Source organism: Protomyctophum parallelum (assembly GCF_964188405.1).
Source record: "Protomyctophum parallelum genome assembly, chromosome: 3".
In the NCBI taxonomy this organism is placed as follows: domain Eukaryota; kingdom Metazoa; phylum Chordata; class Actinopteri; order Myctophiformes; family Myctophidae; genus Protomyctophum; species Protomyctophum parallelum.
In genome coordinates, this window is record NC_139698.1 from 32,189,601 (window position 1) to 32,209,646 (window position 20,046).

Below are 20,046 nucleotides of genomic sequence, written 5' to 3' on the forward strand. Positions count from 1 at the left end.
CAATGTGAAAAGGGTGGGATATATTCCTCAGCCTAGTAAGAAATTGCGTTCATGGCCCAGGCCGTAGCGTAACGGTCTGGGCACCGGACTGGTAATCCAGTCGCAGTGTGCCGCGGGTTCGACTCCCGGACCCGACACGGCCCTTACTGCATGTCTTCCCCCATCTCTCTCCCGTTTCCTGTCAGCCTACTGTCTGTCCCTTCAAAAATCAATAAAAGGCGTAAGCCGCAAAAAAATATCTTAAAAAAAAAAAAAGAAAAGAAATTGCGTTCATGATTTGAGGCTTTTGTTCAAAACAGGGCAATCTTTCAAACTTTGAAAGCCAATTATAGCTAATTAGGATGGAATATGAAATATCGGACAGATCCGACTTGAGCACATGACTATAGAGATACTGTGTAACGATTTGTGAGATTTTTGGACAGAATCTGGAGGGGTAAAATAAAAAAATGTGTTTTACAAAAGTCGGCCTCCTGGTGGCGCTATAAAAGGCAGATGCGGAAAATGCAGGTTAAAGGTTTGTCCTTGGCCTCTAGGGAGTGTGCATGCAACGTTTCACGCAGATCGGTGCAGTTTTAGGTAAATATGTGAAAAGCTGCCTCATGGTGGCACTATAACAGGCCGTTCTGGAAAATGTGGGGCAGAGGTTCACATTATAAATGTCTCAATACTATACTATACTATACTATATTTCTAAAACTAGGACACATTTCAAAGATTCCTTTTCAGGCAAAAATGTCCACCGTAAGATGAACCGAATAGATAATGACAGAAGAGCCAGAGACTTCAGAGGTTCATAAACATTCAAACGTCTAGAGATAAACAGCAAAAGAAACAATAGACAAATCTCCTGTTATTTTATTTTTGTATCAATGTTACTCAAAGTGAACAGCAGACTGCAATGTGGCAGGTAGCAAGTAGATCAGTGACTTAGCACAGTGGATGCATGATCTGGAGGTTGTGGGTTCAAACCCCACTAAAATCTTTACTTGCCAAAATCTGCCATTGAGCCCCATTGTAAATTTGAAAGCACTATATTTCTAAAACTATGAAACATTTCAAAGATTCCTTTTCAGGCAAACATGTCCACCGTAAGATGAACCTAAATAGGTTTGAATGGGGTTTCTAGGTGTAAGTATGTAGGACTAGTAGCCTGCCAAAGTTTGTGCTATTGCCATTGAGAATACATTGGGCGTTTAAGTTAAATAACTCAGAAACTACAAAACGACATACTATAGTACAGGGTTCCCCAATTAGTGGCACACGGCCATCTGCGGCCCACGGAGCGCCCCCTTGTGGCCCCTGGAAGAATTTCAACTGAACTGGGGGGTCCTTTTCAAATGGGGTCTTGCCCTGAAAATTAATTTACAGGGCAAGACCTCGACCTCGCGCATGCCGACTCGGCCCCCAGCCTGGTACCCTAGTCAAAATATGTCCCTTGAGGAAAATGAATTGGGGAACCCTGCTATAGTCCATGGTTTTGGACGGGGAAAAAAAAGTCATATTAATTTTCATGATTTTGGGACACTATGTCAGAGCCAGGACTTGAACCTGGGGCCTCCTGATTCCCAGGCAGGCTCTGTACCCAGTGAGCCACTGTGCATGCTGTTCTCAAAAGTCTGAATAGATAATGACAGAAGAGCCAGAGACTTGTTTCCATTGTGGTTCATAAACATTCAAAATGTCTAGAGATAAAGCCTAGGCTAAAACACAAAGTGATACAGTAGATGAAAGTTGTTATTATTTGGCACACACAGTAGCTGTGTCATCCTGCTTCTGTCCATGAAGGCCAAGATGTCAGTCACACTGTCTTGGAAGACATCTGAAACTGGAGAGGCAAGAGAACTGTCAGTCAGTTTAACGAGGGACTTACAGTGTTTCAGTCTACACTACTTTAACCACACGTACCATGATATCCCTATTTTGGGCTTGTCCTATTAAACGAACATTCAGTGAAAATAGCAGATCTACGTGCTCCAACGTGTCACGTTGTGAGCCTGTAGAGCTTGGGAAAAGTACTCACATTTCTTACTTGAGTAAAAGTACAAGCGTATGTCCCACAATGTCCCAGTTCACAAGTGTTCTATGTATATATGTATATATATATATATATATATATATATATATATTAGGGCTGTCAATCGATTAAAATATTTAATCTGATTAATCGCATGATTGTCCATAGTTAACTGTGATTAATCACAAATTAATCGCATATTTTTTATCCGTTCTAAATATACCTTAAATCAGTGGTTTTCAAGATTTTTCATATCAAGGTCCATTATTTATTCTGCATTTGAGCCACGGACCACCATTTGATGACATTTAGCCTTCCAGACCCAAACTAAAGAACTGTATTGATGTTGGCCAATGGTACCATTACGAGAGATAACAGGCCATGTTGATCAAAATAACATGTTTTCTAAGTTTTCTAATTGTGTAGACTTAAATTAACTTAAGTAATGCAGCTGTTTAACAATTATTCAACTCTTCAGTGTAAAATTGCCATGCATCTCTCAACCATTCTGTCAAACTTCACAGTGCGTTAATCGCGCGTTAAAAAAAAAGTGCCGTTAAAAGGATTGTGAGTTAACTAGTTAATAGTGCGTTAACTTTGACAGCCCTAATATATATATATATATATATATATATATATATATATATATATATGTAGTACAAATACAAAAATAGTAATACCTCAAAATTGTACTTACAGTATTTGAGTAATTTACTTAGATCATGCTTAACACCACTGCTGTTGAGGGCAAATTTGTTTGAGCCACTTGTGAACTGAGGTCAAATATATTCAAATATCATCTCCCCCTGTGATCCCCCATCTCCCTCTGCACAGCTTCACTTACAGTTTGTCTCTCAATAATAAGCATTTAACACATTTTTGATAGCTTTTCCAAGTTAACCATTTATGACTAGATCAGGTCTTTGTTACAAAGACTGCCTCTGCAAACCCAGCCCTAGCGTCATGGCAACAACAGGCCATTTGTTGGGGACCAGGCAGCGGAGTCTGCTGCTCTCAGTTTTCTCTCATCATTTGTGCTCAGATAACAGTGTCCGATATAGTCTTGTCTTGTGTCTGTGACACACGTGTTGTGTACTCTAACTAACTAGATTGCTTGCTCTTATGCTTTGGTTTCACTGGATGTTACACAAGACTCTTCCATGGCCATATTCTGTCATCTACCTTTGTCAATCTTTCTGTTCAACCGAATAGTCAGACTCTGTGATCCTAATAAACGCCCAGAAGGTGGAATACTCATTTACTTATTATGGTTGAGTTTCCCATAGCTGATGCTTGATGTGTCTCAAAACTGTTGAAATGGAGACAAAACTGTTTGTGCTTCCAGTTCAACTCTGCTGCAGAGTCAATCAAACAAAAGCTATGGGAAAATAGGATACTGGACTTCTGGACTGGCACTACTGTTTTATGTAGAGAGACTGTAGTTAAAATGGCAAGTGTGAGTTGAGGTGTAGGTTGTTGTTCCCACATTGCTCACCGTTATTGTACCTTGTCTGTCCTAGGCGAGAGGACACATGGTCGCAGCTGGCTGTGTCTGCTACCAGCTGACATGAAGCTGTGGCCTGCAGAAGATGAGCCATCTGGAGGAGAGAGAACATTTGCTGTCATAGAGTTGGAGAAATACCGTCTGCAGGCTGTTATTTACAGAAGCACATACAGTATGTGGGTTAGTGACAAGATGACAAAAAAAATCTTTACATTTTTAAAGGCAGGTGTATTTTAAACACAGGTTTGAGGGTTTTTTTTATCCCACAAATGTTATAGTGTGACACCTTTTTGTTCTAGGTATATACACACACAATGCTCTATAGTCATTCCCCATGTCTCCTCATAGTCCTTCAGTCCTTGTCATAGTCCTGGCACTCCACGCCAAGCTAGTCAGCTCTACGTAGGAAATGATGATGACCTCCATCTGTTTTCCCACTAGGAAGACTCCCACATAGAAGTCCCATTAAAGCACCATTTGCACCATGCTTCATTTACAATAGCCCTCATTCACTATGGAGCCGAGCATTAATACCACACTTCATTTACGACATTCAATTTGGACCGGGGTCTAACTACTGCACTAACACTGATGTCTATTAGACAGGATGAAGTGGGTGAGCGAACATACTGTACATGATTCTGAGAGGTCAGTTTGATTTAGCTTTCACCTGCTTCTTTGATATTACGTTAAGAAAGGTTGAAGTATTTGGTGCAAGGTCTGACACGCTTGGCCTGCATGGTTTGTAGTGTGTGTGTGTGTGTGTGTGTGTGTGTGTGTGTGTGTGTGTGTGTGTGTGTGTGTGTGTGTGTGCGTGCGTGCATGCATGTTCATACAAGTGTGTACCTGAGCCTGTGGAGAATGAAGCGACTACTTCCAACTGACTCTGTCTTTTCAGCAGCACTTCCTCTCTCTTCAGAGCTGCCATGTACTTGGAGTACGACCAAGACATCTGAAGGAACGCATAACGAAAATCATTATATGCTTGGATTACTCTCTCCTTTTCCAATACTGGCTGGTCAGAGGTGGCCGTGAAATCATCTATAGTGATACCTCATCTTCATCACTGTATTCCTCCTCATCAAAAGTGCACACGGTGCTTTGGCACAGCTGTATAAAATCCTCACCTGCTGTGTAGGAGAATATATCACTCTGCTCTGTTCCCTCGTCAACTTGTCCTCCTGTTCCACGTCATCCCCCTCTACTTCTTCCTCTTGTGTCTCCATCTCATCCTGCACTACAGACGGTGATAGAATCTTATGATCATTCCATGGAAAACCATGAAAAATGGCATACTGTATCTGTATGTCATCGAAAAGCATGATTTTCATCCTTTCCAGGCCCCCCCGCCCAATATTTGGAGCACGCCGAATCGAATGGTGTAGGTCTCGATTTTTTCCGACCTTTAGAAAGCGGTTCAATCAAGAATAGAAATATTCATGGTTTTGGAAAACCAATGACTATAGTACAGTAGGTCGTCGAAAAGCATGATTTTCATCTTTTACTTTTACTTTTGTTTTGACCACTTTCCCCCACTATTCGGAGCACGCCGAATCGAATGGTGTAGGTCTCGATTATTTCCCCAACCTTTAGAAAGTGGTTAAATTCTAAATTAAGTTTCACTAATCATGCTGTGTTATCAATACACGTTGTAATCAAATTCATATTTTATCATATTTTCACATTCAAAATTCAGACATTTTAAATGTTATACATCCATATAAAGCCATTTGCCAGGTGTGTGTTTGTTGACCTGTTGTTCCTTCGTCCTCCGCCTCTGCAACCTGGCTCTGTGTTTCACTCTCAGCTCCTCCAGCAGTGGCAGGAGCTGCTCCTCCTTCACACTGCTCCTCAAAGTCTGGAACTGAGGCCACAGCTTCAGCAACTCACTGAACACCGACATCTGGACGGACACGGACACACGGACACACACACACACACACACACACACACACACACACACACACACACACACACACACACACACACACACAGAGAGAGAGATGGGTATGCACGCACTCATTGTCACACAGACAAACGCGCACACAAGTCATGTCCTACTGTTGTCCATCATTTAACTACACTAACACTATCGCTCCACCACGCTGACATGCATATATCTTCTTAATGCGCTTTATTTATGTGAGGGTCACACAGCTTCTTAAGCTTTCACTCCTACTCATTATGAATTCTATAGTTTTAAATTACTTATCAGTTTGTTTTGTCCACATTTCAACTCTGAGTGAACACCCTCTAGCCTGATGTATACTGTACTTGAAGATCTCCAAGCTTACAATGCATTGCGCTGTGATGCGTTGCATGGCCATAGAGATAAATGAACACACGGGCACACCTGTGCCTCTCTGAAGATGTAAGGGCCAAGCTCCTTGCGTTTGTGCAGTATCCGCTGGGCCTGTTCAGGAGGAATGTCAATCTGGACCAAAGGGGGCACGGAGGAGTTGATGAAACAGCTAATGATGGTGGAGATCTTCTGCTGGATGGTGGCCTCGTCACTGTGGGAGTGACACAGGTCCTGTTGGAAGAGAACAGAGAGAATTGTATAATTTAGCCAGCATGTTGTCACATGACTTTTATGTCAAGATCACCCTTTTTAAAGCTTACTGTACACCACTGACTGTATACTGCCCACTTGTGGTACAGCTACAGTGAAGGGAAATATAATACATATAATGATGCTCTCAGAATCCTGCTGACTCAGTGCTGAGGCTCCCAGGGTGGACAAGCGCCAATTGTTTGTGAACATTAGTGTAACTTCCCACTAGGGCATTCACTTCTAGTAATTCTTACTTTACTAATTCTTACGTTTAACTACCTATTATGTAAAACAAAATATATATATATATATATTTCTTTTGTGTGGAAATAAATATTTCTACATTTAAAAACTGTGTACATTGGTGACTATAATTATAATCTACCCCCCCCCCCCATTTAACTATAACTAAGAAGAGCAGCATTATGTACTATTATGTACTAGTTTTCTGAGACATTGGAGTCTGTATGGTTTTAGAAGTGATGAAGACTGCACCTTGTGTTCAAAGAAGTTAACAACCCACACATTATCAGTGTCCTGCCATTTGCTATACAGCACATGTATATACACTTGAAAACGCAAATCCGTCACAGCCATGGTTATTTGTTTTTGTAAAATATAAATAGAATATGCTTATTCCGATATTAAGGAGTACAAAGGCCAGTGACATTACAACCAGCCAACCATCTAGGATCCTAGATCAGTGAATTGTGGAGAGACGGACTGCTTCCACAGACATGTGCTGTATTAGGAGGCCCGGCTTGACTGGATCAATATTGCGGCCGTGATAACACATCATTCATCTCTAGGTAAATCCATGTACTGTGTACCGAACAGTATGGGTTGGGAACAGTCGGTAGTGAACCAGGCCGGGCGGAGATCTGTGCTCTGAGGTGTGCATATTTCTAGTTCAGTATCATTTCATAGTAATATATGATCTGTCCATAGTTAATACAGTCCATAGTTAATCCAGCTCAATGCAATCCATTGTTTTGTCGTCTCTTGTATTTAACAGATGAATAGGCTTAGATGTAAATACAATTACCGTTCCTACAATGACATGAACCATGAAATAAACAGCATGGTCACACATACAGTAGGCTACATCAATCCTTCACATCAATTCTTCAATCACCTTCTTACCTTGTACCTCTGGACCTCCAGCCAGAACAACACATCGTTCTCCAGGAAGTCTCCCTTCAGAGAGACGAAGCGTTGGAACTGGTGGCACGTGACGGGGTTGTGCAGGACCTGTCTGAATAGCAGAATCTCCTTGGATGAACTCATCCACAGCCCCTCGGCCTGCTGGGATATGGGGAGATGCTGCATGATGAAAGTCATTTAGAATCGGTCAAATTCATCCCATCATTAAGACATTTTTGTTCACAAATTGTAAATTCAAATAAGATATTTCTTTATTTGGTTGTGAGTTTTCTGATAACCTGTTAATTGCCTGTATTAACATAATAACATTTCAGAAAAAGAAAGAAAGAAAACGTGAATGCAGACTACATGTTCCCGTAGAGAGTATGAAAGGCTCATGTTTTTTATCATAGTTCAGCTATAAAGGCAGGATGGGGGTCATGGGAACAGAGCTTAGTGGAACACATTCTAAAGGCCATTAAAGGCATGTTAGCAATAGCGATGCTTTAATCCTGTTTATCCTGGAACGAATTTAGGAAAACTAACAGCAATTCCAAAGTGACGTTTGACAGATTCAGTGCATCAAGCCAAGTTGTGAAGTAAATCACACACACTTTTCAGTCCAGGAAATGGCTCATTTTTCTCTGTTCAAAATAACCGGCTTCCAAAGAGGATTTCACCTTACCTTCCAGGCTTCTCTCCTTCTGCTTCGCCCGTAGCTCTGCTTGTCTGCTGCCTGGAGCTGGAACACACACACATGCACACACAGGGGTCAACAGTCAAGACACCGAGTAATCTAGGGTTACGCGGGGACACTCAACACCTCTCAAGCCTCTCTGTTGCACTCGATGTCGAAAGCCCACTACTAGGTTGTGTTCTTTCTATCCTCTGCTCCTTCTCAAGAGGACATGTACCCCTTTGTCTAAGCCTCCAGGGCGATCTCTCTCACCTCTGCCTTCCTCTCCTCTCTCTGTGTAACGCTAAACTTCATCTACCTCTCATTTGCCTCTCATTACCTAATGAATGAGAGGATCTGTGTCCTGACAAGCTGAACTCGATAACATAATGAGGCGCAGCAGATGAGTTTGTGGTTCGTGTGTTAACACCTGATGACTCCAGAGCAGAGAACGCTTTGACAATGCTGGTATTTTATGGTTTCTCATATAGCAGCCTCATTCACGCTTCCCTGACTCCAAAGCACTGGCCTGTCTAAATGCCTGGAAGGATTCTGAGAGAATGAGTAATGACTTAAAATGCAAACTCTTGACCACAGTGTTTTGGTACACTGTTGTTCTTCTGTTATTAAAATCTAAGTCTGTTCTACTGACAGCAAACACCACTGAGGAAGGCCTGCAGGAGCCGAAACATATCTGTTTGTCAGACTGTAAATTAAAAGCGCAAACATTTATTCTGTGAGTGCGGTCTGTTTCTTAAGACTGTTCTTCTCCATTAAAAAAACACTGACTTTGACTCTGATACACATTAACATGATATTCCATATCTTCTTGAGTTCTTGGCCACCCCATGTCTGACCATCGTGCTTGCATAGAAGACATTGTGTGCATACAGTATATCCATATATTCTGTAGTTGATTTATTTGTGGCTTAGATAAATCAACAACAATGTATGGAGATGTGCATCTGAGAATAACCCACTGTTTAGCTCCCCATGGCAATTACCTTTCAATAATACTGACTTACTTTACATGCTCACTACTAAACAAGTTGTTTTCATCAAAGTATCTAGCTGATGTTTTTACCTGTTCAACTAAACACTATACACAGAATATAGCTGAGAAACACAAATGAGGAACAATATTATCAGAATTGCTGCTATGTATTCATCAAATGCTTTTCTACCAATATTTTACTTAAATAACTTAAACTTAAAAACGAATCCACCTAAACCAAAAAGCATTAGGAAAACATATCCAAATTATCTGTCTGCTATTCAGTATTCCAAATAGAACCCATACATTTAATGTGTTAGAATGTTATCAAACATGTTCCAAAAGTGAAACTATGTGGCTGCATGGAACCATATCTAGAACTAGAAAAAGTGCCCTTCTGGGCACAGGTCTCCACCAGGTTATCCACAGATCCGTGCAGTTAGAGGTAAAAACACTTTTCGGCCAGTTATAGCGCCACCTTGAGGCTGAGTTGAAATTGTTCATGTGGCATTTCGTCCTCGGCCTAGTGGGAATGTGCGTGCACAATTTCACGGAAATCACGCGATGTGTTCATGATTTGCAGCATTTTGTTTGAAACTGAGCACTCCTGTGAACTTTGGAAGCCAATCTTAACCAATCAGGATGGAGTCTGAGAAATCTGAAAGACCCGTTTCGTTGAATGGCTCTAGAGAAAGCGGCCTCCTGGTGGCGCTATAACAGGCCGTTCTGGAAAGTTTGGGGCAGAGGTTCATGGTTGGCATCCAGGGAGTGTGTGTGCAAAATTTGGCGTCGACCGGGTTAACGGTGGCTGAGATTAGCTGGTCACGGACGGACGGACACACGGACACACGGACACACGGACGGACGGACGGACGGAGTGCAAAACATACTCTCCCCATGCCTTCGGCTGGTGGAGACAAACATGTCTAGAAGCCTAAAACAAACCTTCTGTCTCTCTGTGAACTCTGCTGTAGCCAAGAACAGAGGAAGCCATGTCTTCTCAATATGTCTCCTAACAATATCCTGGATCTCCACCACGACAGAGTTGGAGAGACGTTCGTGTTTTAAGCGCTCAGGTCCACCTGCCAGGCACATTATCTGCATACAGTAGACATACATACTGTAATACACATGTAAACACAAATATGAAGAATCAGAGATGGAATAGAGAAGTTTTAGATGGGCTTGGTTGCGCGAGCGTTTGCGTGCATGCGTGTGTGTGCTGTAAATACTGTAAATGTGAAAGATGTGAGGATGATGGGGTGGAGACAGCATTGGTCTGACGGCTCTAAACCACAATAAGAACATATACAGAGGTCTGGTATCCCTGGGGGACGGCTCTAAACCACAATAAGAACATATACAGTATGGGGGAAGGCTGCTCACAGCAGGAGATTCTCTCTCCTGACTCCTGCTGGGCTTTCTGTCACTCTGTTCTCTCCGTCCCTCTGGTCGCTTTCTCTCTAATGTCTCCCTATTTCAGTTATTTTTTCTCTCACATCTCTCACGCACACGCACGTTCACACGCACACACACGCACCATGCACGCACGCACCATGCACGCACGCACGCACGCACACACGCACGCACGCACGCACGCACACACCAGACCAAATGAGAACCAGTCATGGCACATGAGTGGGTGAGTCTGCAGATGAAAGGGGGCCAATCTGTGACTGAATGACTGATTGATTGAGAGAGGGAAGGTCCAAGGCGGTAAAGCTGTCAGTCTCTCTACACGCCTCACGCAGACAGGAACCCAGACAGAGATGCAAGAGTCACAGAGCCACATCCAATTTACAGAAACCCCCCAGTCTTTGGTATTTATGCTACGTTAGAATGTAGAGTAGAGTAGCATGAGGGATTCACAGTCAAATCCAGCATGTAGGCCTACAGTTATTTCAGTGTAAATGTTTTACTTTAACGGTAATTTTTTCCAAGTTAAATCAACACTCTGGATTTTACTGTGGAAGAGAGAGCAAGGGGGTGAAATACAGTACTGTCGGTCTTAAGTTCAAAGTTGAACCCATGATGTCACAAGTACATCATCTAAGCCCACCGCAGGAACGCCCTCTGATCAGCGTTGGTGAATAGTCATTTGGCTGTTATGTATCAAGTCTGATGCATCAGATATTTCCATGACATTAGAAAAGCTCTGTGGCGACCAGCTCAGCTACAGACAATTGAAAGAAAAAACAGAAAAAAAACAGGAAGTCTGTACTGCTCGTTCCAAGCCCATGGCCAGTGGCCCCCTGTCGTAATACTAGAACCTAGAAACCTAATCTCCATCTATAAATGTCAGGAGAGATTTCATCCAACTGTCATTGTTACTGGAGCCAATCGACGCTGTCCTCCTGATCCAAACCACAGTCATCTCACTCTAACTCTAAGCAGCTTTATCATCCTCCATCTTCTACCATCACACTGCTGTCACAGCTGTCAGCAGGCAGTCTGCAGGACACCACAGATAGATGAGTGGTACGCCTTTCAGAGCCACAGTCCCCTCAACTTGTCAATCTCAAATGCATAACGGATTCTAAATATCAACGTATGTGAGCTCGTGTTCTGATGCCTACGGCTCATGCGCTTTCAAGTGTTTCGCGATGATTTTAATTCAATGGAAGCTTAAAATTGTAATCACTGAACCAAAGATTTTAAGAAGAAAAAAAGAATCTTCTAAATAATGTGTGGACTTACATGCTCTTGTTGCTCTGCTGAAGCAGGGCTGTTGGGGCCAAAGAAGTACTTTCTGTCGAGGTATTTGGTTGTGATGGAAGAGGACTTCTCCAGCCTGACATCTTTATTCTTCTGGGGAGTCCTTCTGTACTGATCTAGGTCCAGCCAACAACTCAAGTGGACACTGAATGGAATCACATTCAAAAGACAAACACACAAACTGCAATATGCATGACATGGACAGATGATATTGCGCACTCACGCACGCACGCACACACGGATATAGCTGAAGGAACGTTATAACATTAACTCATGCTTGGTGGATGTTTTTGTTTTTGTGTCGTGAAGCCCAAAGCAACACACTTTGTGTGACCTTAAACCAGTGTGTACAGTATGCACTCTGGACATCAATTATTTCCCCACCTGGCGTCGTGTTCCTGCAGGAAGGACCGGAAGTGCTGGATCTCATGGCGATGACGGAGTAAGGAACCCAGGCGGTAACCATGGTATCGCGGCGACACATTCAACCAAGCATTAGTATGTCCCTCTGAGGGCGTAGCGGGACGTGATGGAGGTGGGGTAGACTTACACCGATCCACCTGTCCAGACAGAGAAAGAGGAGAGGAGGATGAGAGATCGTACAGAGAGATAAGGACTGAGACGAAACAGAGACGGAGTGGAAAGTGTCAGCCTAAAGGCAAAACCAGAGGCCAACGGCAAAAATAAGCAGAATCCTTGGTTGATCTGACCTGTCTCAGTCTGAGCTCTGACTCCGCACGCAGGCTCTGAAGCTCTCTGTACTCCTCACTGTCCACCCGACGCATCTCCTCCTGGACAGTCACCTGTAGTAAGCACAGACCCCCCCCACACACACACACACACACAAAATCAGAAAGACGTTCACCACACCCAGATGAGGAAACCCAAGCTCAAACACAATGTAAACACCTCATTCTCTTTTTATTTTCACACATATGTCACACATCAAAATCAAATCAATGGGACCGAGTCAGGTATCAGCAGACATTTCATCACTTTCTCTGCTTTATTCTTTCTCCTCTGTTCTTAATAGGTTGGATATGGAAATATTCTCGTGCCAAAAAAAAGTTCTGTTCAATATACTAGTTTTGGAGGAAAATCCATTAGTTAAATTGCAAGTGAACAGCACCCCCCAGCCCTGGGCTGAGCTCCAGTACCCTGTGGTAGAACTCTCCATCTCTGGAGATCAGCTGCGTCCATGGCTCCAGGAGGAGGACCAGGATCTGCTCCTCAACCTCGTCAAACAGCTCCTCAAACGCCGGCGTCAGACGTCCGTACACCTCCCTCCTCGTCTCCTCATCTGTCCCGACACTCCTACTGGCTGAGCTGCACAGATAGGTGGAGTAAAGGATCTGTGGGGAGGGAGAGGAGAGGAGAGATGGCGAGGAAGAGGGGAGAGAGAAACGAGAGGAGAAATCGTTAAACTTTCAGAAACTTATCATCATTCATCACTAGCATCATCATCGTGTTCTCTATTATGATTACCATCATTATCATCATCATCTTCTTCCTGCTTTTCATGTTCTCATAAATCACGTCATCATCCCAATCCACACTATTGACCAGCTCTCATCACTGAGGCCATCATGCCACAGCAACATCACTCTTGGCCACGTCGCACTGGAAAAAGAGATACTCCTCTCCCGTGTGATTACCCTGTTTAAATAAAAGGTTAAACGGAGGAAAATATATTCCACTGAGAGTGTGAAGTATTCTGGATAGGCCCGTTTTCTTCCGTGGTCCAGTTCTAACCAGACGAGGTGGTTCTGGGTCGCTGAACTGGTGGGATCCTGGGGGGTCTGACTCACTTGTTTTTGTGGGCACTTTGTGAGGGGTACAGTGAGTGGCCAGCCAGCCAGAGAATGATTGAGGTTAGCTATGCATGAGCATGTGCATGTTTAGTGTGTGTGGGCATAAAGTGGGGGTCCCTGGCTTTACTATGGTGGGTATATGAGAAAGATTAGATTATTTGTGTGTTAGAGTGCCAAGACCGTCACTCAAACACAAAACAGTCGGTGCCAACCCTCTCTCTCTGTTACACACACGCTCCCTTGGCCAGCGGGGTACAGTATGACAGTAGTGTTAATGATGTCTATGGAACAGCTTATGCTGTAACTCTTTACAAATCAACTTTGACTTACTGGAGGCTGGAGCTGATTGTGTCTCTTGAGATGTGACTGTACCACAACTGTGTGTGTGTGTGTGTGTGTGTGTGTGTGTGTGTGTGTGTGTGTGTGTGTGTGTGTGTGTGTGTGTGTGTGTGTGTGTGTGTGTGTGTGTGTGTGTGTGTGTGTGTGTGTGTGTGTCTCTGTCTGTCCGTCCGTCCGTCTGTCTGTCTCAACATGTGACTGAGCAACTGACCTGTGCTTGTCGTTGTACTCTGTAAGGGTCCAGTCCGTCCTGATAAAATAAGTGATGGTATTGTTGTAGGTCAATCCACAGGTTCACAGCATTCTCCCAAAGCTGAGACAGCAGGAGAGATAAACACGTCACAAGAGGTTTATGATTGGCATCATCACCACAGAAACATATTCCTTGTCAGCTGTAAACAATGTGATTAACAGACCATTTTTGTATTTTATTTAACCTTTAACCAGGCTGGACACTTGATTGGTTTTCTGGACCCACTGAAAACTGAAAACTCTCTAATACGTTTTTCCCAGAGATTTACAAAAATATTTATATCAATTATTCTATGCCTAGCCTTCAGCCATCCAGGATCCTGGTGAATCATGACCATAAAACCTTTGATTCTGTGAAATGGCAGATTTCATTATAATGATATACTACATTTAACAGGGTTCCCACACATTTTTTCCAATGAAATTTCAAAACTTTTCCAAGATATTTAACCCAATTTCCAGGACTGTATAACAATCAGTCAGTGCAATTTGCTCTCACCGTTCCACTCATGCCCTGCAGCTGCACAGGTTGGTGTCACATGACAAAGGAACAGATCTACAAGATACGCAACTACGCATCATGCTGAAGTGAACTGTGAGCTTGTAGATCTGTTCTTTTTGTCATGCCCTATACATTACGCAGCCCGTTTGAAGAAAAAAACTACTTTTCTTACATATTTAGTGTAAAAATATATTCGAAATGCTGTCCCAAAAATTGCATAGTCAAATATATTTTCCAAGACCCTTAATACAATTCCAGGACCTTTGATCTATTTCAAAACCTATCCAGTACAGGAAAAAGTTATTTCTCATTTCAAACCTTTTCAAGGAATTTCATGACCATGGGAACCCCTGATTTAATAAATACCCTTTCACAGAATCAAAGGTTTTATGGTCATGGCTCACCACGATCCTGGATGGCTTGATTCTAGGCTTAAAAGAATTGATATAAATATTTTTGTAAATCTCTATGGGAAAAAAAAATGAATGGCAGATTTGTCAGTGGGTCCAGAACACCACGCCCACTGCTATGCTCTCTAGTAGGATGTGGTGCCGAGGTGATGTTGTTCTTTACAAACAACATAACTTCAGTTTAGAAGTGTGAGATCCTAAGTGTGAGATCCTAAGTTTAGAAGTGTGAGATTCTAATTAGCAAAAGGATTATAAGAGGATGTGTCTTTGACGGCATGTTACATTACTTAAAATTGATTAGCTGTAAAACAATCATAATTTAGCTGCTACTGGACCTGGTTTCCAGAACCTTCACAGAACTGTGTGAAGAATAAACCCGCCCTAGAGTCAACATGAAGAGCCTGTAGCATCCTCTCCATTCTTCTGCTCCCAAACACTGGACTAGGACTGCTGCTGAAATAGGACTGAGGACACAAACACAGAAAAAGAAAGAGCAATAAACGCGTGCACACATGATAGGACACTAAAGGACCATATCATTGGTCTGGCTTCATATTGAGCCCAAATTACTTCTTAATGGCAGCATGCTGTGGAAAATGGTCAGCAGTAATTTACAGTGTACCGTGAGTCATAGTCGATGACGGGCTAATCATGCCAGGCCTGAATATCTACCATACAATAATGCACACTATGCAAATACCAGAGATTTGGCATTGTATAGAATGAAAGATATGTTCACCATAGTTTGTTTCAGTAAAAAAAAAAACAATTGCTTCAAGACACTTTTCAGTTGTAATGCAAGAAAATTGTATAGCCCATTGCATACACAAAGGCTACACAGTTGGATACACAGATAGTCTTCCTACGGGTGTCTGAGCAGCTCTAGGCAGGCAGGTGTCCGGTCGAAGAGGAGGCAGGGTTATACAGCGGGGGTGTGGGTCTATCCCTGATGGAGGTCTCAAGTGTCTCTCAGCCCACAGGCCCAGCTGAGAGGATTCACCTCCATGGTCTTCCAGAATACACTGAGAGGTCCAGAACCTGGGAGCCCTGTCAGTTATATATGTTTCACGTTATGTGAGATTATGATGCAGTCTGCCATATAAACACAATTATTTATACACATCATGAACTAAGCCCTTGTTCTCTGATTCTCACCAGTAGGAGAGTAGAGCCTCAGTGAGGCAGGGCTGAATGAGGTGTAGTTTCCCCTCTGTCCAGCAGGGGGTGGTAGCCAGCCCCAGTCTGGAGAGCAGCTCCATACTCAGACTGCTTGAACCACCACCAAGCAGGTACCGGCTCCTCATCAGGACCACATGTCTGATGATTCACACATAGATTCATATTAGTCATATCTAATATATATATTATCACACCAGTAGTCACATTATCTTTCATTATATCAGTCTTATGTCTTAATATAAACAAAAACTATTGACAGATGTTAAAGTTAGACTTAACAGCTGACCCCAGCCTTTATTAAATATTTTATACCAGAATATAGACAGGAGGCATCACACTGACTTGAGGCTGTCAGATTTTGCATAGTGTCGTATTGTTATGGTATGTCATAATGAAACAGAAAACAAGTCTAGCTCATTTCACTCTCCCAGTGTGTGTGTGTGTGTGTGTGTGTGTGTGTGTGTGTGTGTGTGTGTGTGTGTGTGTGTGTGTGTGTGTGTGTGTGTGTGTCCTCTACCTGTTGTTCTTCTCCCAGTGTCTCATGGTTCTTAGCCGTTCTATATCCATCCAGAGGTTTAGAAGCCTCTCTCCCGGTGATCCCCATAAAAACTCCTTGAACTCATCCCAGCCCTGTCTACTGCCATGGTACCAACTATCAAGGAAATGTCCTTGGTCTGCGGTTGTAGTCTTCTCCGCCATTTTCTTGTCACCAATCTCCATTATTTCTTCATCGCCCCTTTTGTCCTCTACTTGTACATCTCTGTCCATTTCATCACCCTGTGTGTTTCTGTAAATAGCAGCTGAATGGATGCAATCTTCACTTTGACAGGACTCATCGTCAGTGTATGCGCAAGTGTTCATCTGGTCTCCTGGCTGACTGTTTATTCTGTCCAACTGTGTCAACACCTCTCCAATCACATTTTTGACCAACTCTGCTGCCATGTTTTCAATAGGAATGCCAGAGGATTCAGACCTCTGAGCATTGGAGTAATTCAAACATTTATCTTCCGTGATGATAGCTGGTGGTTTTGTGGGAGTAACTACCTGTTGTGGACTCTGGTGTCGCTGTGTTTTCTCTGAGTTAAGGTGATTAGGTGTGGAAGAGGAGGTACAGTAGAGGCTACATGGACCCTCTTCTCCAGGGAAGCAGGATACACTTACGCATGCTGGATGGAGATCCATCCTGCATCCTTCTCCTGAGAGTGAGGACATCCTCGTAGACTCTGCTCCGTGAAGGAGGACATGGGCATGTCAATAAATTAAAATGTTTTAAAAAATCATAGATTTTTCAACATAGGGGTATATACATACAGAACTTGTTTGAAAACGTATACCATTTTTTGGTGGAACGTCTTCTTCGGAGCAGGTCAGGGCTGGTGTTATATTCTCATTGGTCAACTTGGAGGGAGAAAAAGGTTTTGAGAATGAACTGGTGCTTTCAAATAAGCTGCCATACCTCTTCTGAATACAAAGGTTTGGCTTCCACAGAGACAGCAGCTTGGCTAGCCTAGGAAAGATGGGATAGAACAGACATAGTCAGATTCAACAGACGTGTGCAGTGTGCCACCAATCACACAATGAATACATTATTTTTTATTTTTTTGCAAAGAGATTTGGTGAAGGAGGACACAGGGATGTGTCATAGTATTGACCACTGTGGTACTTCGGTCAAAGTAGTATAAAGGGTTTAAGTGGTTAAAGATACAAGTTAACTTGTAACCTAATCTGAAACAGGTGTGGCCCAAAGGGGGGGGAATTATTAGAGACAGACTATACTTCTATAGGTACATCCTAGTCAAATGTATCAAATAAATGTTTATCTATACAGTATGTAGGTGACATACAATTAGTGCATAATTGAAGTTAGAACATGACAATGTGTGCAATCAACTTTTTCTTAAACAGACTGTTGCTATGGTTACTGATAAGAATTAGACACGGCATGTGATATAATTTAACATGATTTACAGCATGATTAGCAACTTTACACTGCATAATAAGAGGTAAGGAACACTGTAAAGAAGATGTCTGTGCACACTTGAAATACCTGTATTCAAAGTAGCAGTCACTTTGAAGGAATAATGGGAATCTTTCTTTCATGATCCATTGCAATCCTTGCTCCTTGTCCAAGCACTGCAAAAGTCAGGGAGAATACAAGGGCTCTTGTCAAACCAAGTTTCCAAAACTTCCAAAACTACATGGATAAACAAATGTGGAACTCAAGCCACGTACACAGGCAGTGTAATGGTTGTCTACTAGGAGACTTCTGGCCAGCACTGTGGGGTCATCAGTTGGAAGGTGTGATTTACTCTGTAGGAAGACTGATCTGATCTTTCTGGAGATGCTCTCAGCTGCCTCACTCACCACCTCAAACAGCCCAGTCTCTTGGTTGTACAGCAAAGCCTCGGGGAAGGACTGTCAAGAGCACAATGACAAGGTGCTCAACAGCTAGAAAAGCACAAGGCTAAACAAACGCATCCAAGTCCAAATTGTATTTATGGACCAGGAGTTAACAGAATTACTTTCTCGGAATAGTAAACAATATATTATTAATGACATGATAATGTATGACTATACCGGCAGACTCAGGAAATCGTTAAAGAAATCCACCAATGTATCATCGGAGGCTAGACAGTGTTCCTGTATAAACAGAGGAAAATCAATAGTCTGATAAGCACAATAATAAGAAGCACAATGCCTCTTTATAAAACCAACATTTACCATGTTAAAACTGTAAAGGTTTGGGGATTTCAATAATAAATTTCAATTTGCACTCACAAAATTGCCAGCAGTCAGATGAGTTAACTCTGAAAACAAAACAGCAAAGAAGACTCACAAACCTACATTGTATTAAACACAGAAAGGTTCAATGTAAATGTTACTATATTTTAACAATGTTCCTACCCGTTTCCATCTTCCCACACATTTTAACCAGATAAGTAGCTACACGACGAATGGCTGTTCAGCTCACAGTGGAAGTTAAGCCAAGAAAGTGCATTTGGAGACTGCTTCCTCACTGGCCACCCAACCTCTCAGTGTAATTACTGACACACCAGGTTGCCATGGAGGTGAGGTGGAGTCATTCTCAAAACACAGGCTGCAGTAAAACTTTAACTAGTGTAGACTACAGAGAACAGGACAAATATTCATTACTGTTGTAGACATGTTGAGACATTTTCATCCTTTAGCCAGATTGTTAAGAGATCCAGGTACCCTCCATGTTCAATCCAGAATCCCCAGCTATGGTATAGTATTATATTGGGCACTTTTTTTGCAGTTAAAGTGCAGTGCATTAGTTCTACCACAGGGTGTCACTGAAGACCAGGAAATTATTAAGTGAGCCCACAAACTGTAGGATAAGTGATATTTGGGGGTCAAAACATTTTTTTTTTGTTCAAAAGGTAATACGGTACTACTAGCAAGGGATAATTACTGTTAAATGATAATTAAATGCTGACAAGGTGATTAGACCCTGAGAGTGGAGACATGAGAAATGAGACTTTAAACTAGTGACTGGAAGCAGAAAGTATTCATGACCATGTTTATTAAGGTAATACAGTCTAGGTGAAGTTGGGCCCAAATACATGGACCTCTGTGGAGCTATGGGGTTTTTTGGGCCCAATGACAGCACCACAACAGGCCATTTTATGAACTTTCAGGAAGTCAGGATTTCCTACTGGCTTCACACAAATCCAGCCTCACTGCCCCCCTGCCCCTGACCAAGGCACCACCATTTGTGATTTTTCGGTTAGCGTTTTCACATTTTTCAATTCTGAACAAAAAAAAAAAGGAAATAAAAAATAGCAAATTTCTGTTTGCTGGAATCAAATTAAACAAAACATGTTTTTTATATTTTGGATTCAGATTGAAAAAAAGGCAATTAAAGGTCCCCTGTCCTAATCAAATATTTGCAACTGATTTTGATTGTTCATGGGCTATACAAAACAACT

General features: G+C 42.4%; 1 protein-coding gene across 1 annotated transcript; it reads right to left on the bottom strand.

Moving 5' to 3' along the window:
- Positions 1–1,742: 1,742 nt before the first annotated feature.
- Positions 1,743–19,179, bottom strand: rgs22 (regulator of G protein signaling 22; the record flags this gene model as incomplete). Its single annotated transcript, XM_083762128.1, is given in 25 exon segments — positions 1,743–1,828; positions 3,524–3,615; positions 4,368–4,473; positions 4,649–4,753; positions 5,275–5,424; positions 5,875–6,054; positions 7,219–7,398; positions 7,904–7,960; positions 9,834–9,975; positions 9,977–10,008; positions 11,586–11,748; positions 11,988–12,163; positions 12,314–12,406; positions 12,761–12,955; positions 13,965–14,066; positions 15,253–15,381; positions 15,784–15,964; positions 16,073–16,234; positions 16,614–17,172; positions 17,258–17,319; positions 17,553–17,603; positions 18,144–18,229; positions 18,329–18,511; positions 18,674–18,736; positions 19,150–19,179. Coding segments are annotated over 25 exon segments (3,306 nt in total). The 3' UTR covers positions 1,743–1,801.
- Positions 19,180–20,046: the final 867 nt, after the last annotated feature.